The sequence below is a fragment of the Anopheles darlingi genome, chromosome 2 (assembly GCF_943734745.1).
Source record: "Anopheles darlingi chromosome 2, idAnoDarlMG_H_01, whole genome shotgun sequence".
Classification (NCBI taxonomy): domain Eukaryota; kingdom Metazoa; phylum Arthropoda; class Insecta; order Diptera; family Culicidae; genus Anopheles; species Anopheles darlingi.
The window spans coordinates 48209403-48211640 of NC_064874.1; the positions used below are offsets into that span (position 1 = coordinate 48209403).

General features: G+C 41.7%; 1 protein-coding gene across 1 annotated transcript in view; it reads right to left on the reverse strand.

Annotated features, from left to right (window-relative positions):
* Positions 1-377, reverse strand: part of LOC125951892 (uncharacterized) — an 861-nt gene extending 484 nt beyond the window's left edge. The window contains exon 1 of the mRNA XM_049681017.1: positions 1-377. This exon is cut by the window's left edge and continues 86 nt beyond it. Within this exon, the coding sequence (XP_049536974.1) occupies positions 1-274 (274 nt within the window). The 5' untranslated portion in view covers positions 275-377.
* Between the last annotated feature and the right edge of the window lie 1861 nt (positions 378-2238).

Below are 2238 nucleotides of genomic sequence, written 5' to 3' on the forward strand. Positions count from 1 at the left end.
AGAAGGGCTGCAGTTCCACCGTATCATTTAGCAGCACGTACCGTGGTCTTCCACTGATGGCCAATATCTCGGTTGGCTCCATTTTGTCCGTTACAATACCGCTGTTTTCGACACCGACACCGGAGTACACACTTTGTTGGTCAGCGTCCTCGTCCGATGATGAGGCCGTACGGTTTCGACAGCGACAGTAAATCAAATCTCGCACCAGCTCCGAGAACCGGTCGACCAGATTGACCACCAAGTGATAGGAAACAGTCCAGCAGCAGCAACTCATTGCAGAACGCAGAACACATCCGAACACGGTAGTGGAAAGAACGAAACTAGACGCTAGGCACCAGAACGAATGCCAGATCGCCAAAGTCGGTTGCGACCGATGATCCCCTTGGATCTCGACAATTGTTGAGACTGATCAGTACAGCCAGCAATGGTGCTCGCTTGCACAGAAACGGTGATGATATGGTCTCATTGTCAGGCAACAACCGGAGCGAGCGCACATGTGCGTTTGGTACTTTTTATGAAGCGTGTCATTTATTAGGGATTCTCACACGATGGCAATAAAGGAAATGTGTGGAAGTGGCGCGGTGAGGTCAGCCGCAGGATGCACGGCACAGGCAGGGTGCGCCGAGTGTTGAGGCCCATTTTTCAAGTCTTTCGCTTGAAGATTTGAAGCGAGACAGGCGTTGAAGATGCTTGCATGAGAGCGAATGGCCGTGCGACTGTGTGAAATAAAGCCATGTGATACACGTGATATGGGATATGATTCTTAGCCTTCCGATTGTACCAGAAATGAAAAGAAAATGCAATTTTGAGTTTATGCATTTTTTTTTTCTTTTTTTCTTCGCAAATTACTAAAATCAAAAATGTTTAATGTTGCACGTTCTTGCCAGGATGCAATTCAGAATCATTGTGATGGAGACGTATCGCTAAGTTAAACCGCAGCAATTATTGCTCGAAATGTTCAATTAATGACCTATCAACAAACAATTATTTGAAGAGCGCATTATGCTCGCGGTTTTACGCGAAAAGATAAATTTGTCAACTCATCTGAAAGTGATGTTTTCTTAAATACATCCACGTGTCGCCTTGCCATTACGTGACACATGCAGAGGATAGCGGTGAGCCTCTCACACATTCATACATTACTTTGCTTTACTCCAATACAGGCTATTCGGAAGAGGTTTGTCAAGAAATGATTTCAAATCAATAAAAGGAAATTATAAAAAACTCACATTTTATCAAAGGCATTCCCTATTCAGAATAGTAATGGCCTGTATTTGTTTTGATCATTAGTTCCTGTTGTTAGCTTCGCATCTTGGCGGCATGTTGGTAAGTGATGGTATAGCCTTATGCGAGTCAGCAATGCAGTCTGGTTAGTCAGTAAGTAATCTGTACCTTCGACAATCAAGTATCTGAGAAAGGTTTAGCGCTCAAAAGAATCTGGAACTAGAGATCCTGATGCACTCAACATACATAGGCTTGTGTTGGAGTTAGATGATCAGAGCGATCAGAGATATCTGCAGTGAGGAGTGCCATGTGCGAAAAGGAGGACAAAACATGCGCGACATACGGATCAACAGTAACCAAAGGCAAAAAAAGTAAGGCAAAGTAACGTAAAAACCTAAACAAAAGCGTATGGCAGCCAGAACGTTAATGATATCCTTAGTTAAATCCATTTCTAATTTCGCTAAAAATAAAAAATAACTACCCCCTCCCCACACGGTGACTTACTAAGTGACTTAAATACTCGATTTATACTGGTTAAACATAATTTTTTTAACCCACGCTCTTCTCTAATTCATTTTCGTTATTGCACATATAAGTACAGGTTTATTTACCAAATATGTAAAATAGTGGATTATTTAGGTCACTCAGTAAATTGTCGTGAGTAGGGGGGGGGGGGGGGGGGGTAGGAGACGAGGGAGAATTTTTATTCAGACGTCCAAAAATTTGTCAAAAACTCTGAATAACCAGTTTATTATATATTCAAAGAGCAATCAGCCAAAGACTTGCATACAAACTTGTGCGCTTGAAATATTTCATACTGGTTTGCAGCCTAGTATTTAAATCAGCCGTTTCTCACGCTTCTTTTTTCATCGGTGAGTGCCAGAAAAAATGGTTTAAAAAGGCTGTATTAACTCTTAGAAAAGGCTTAGCACTGAATAAAGTTAGCTCCACTTATACAATTAGTACAGATTAACATAATTTTTCTCGCAAAGGACCCAGCATTTTGATGCATTA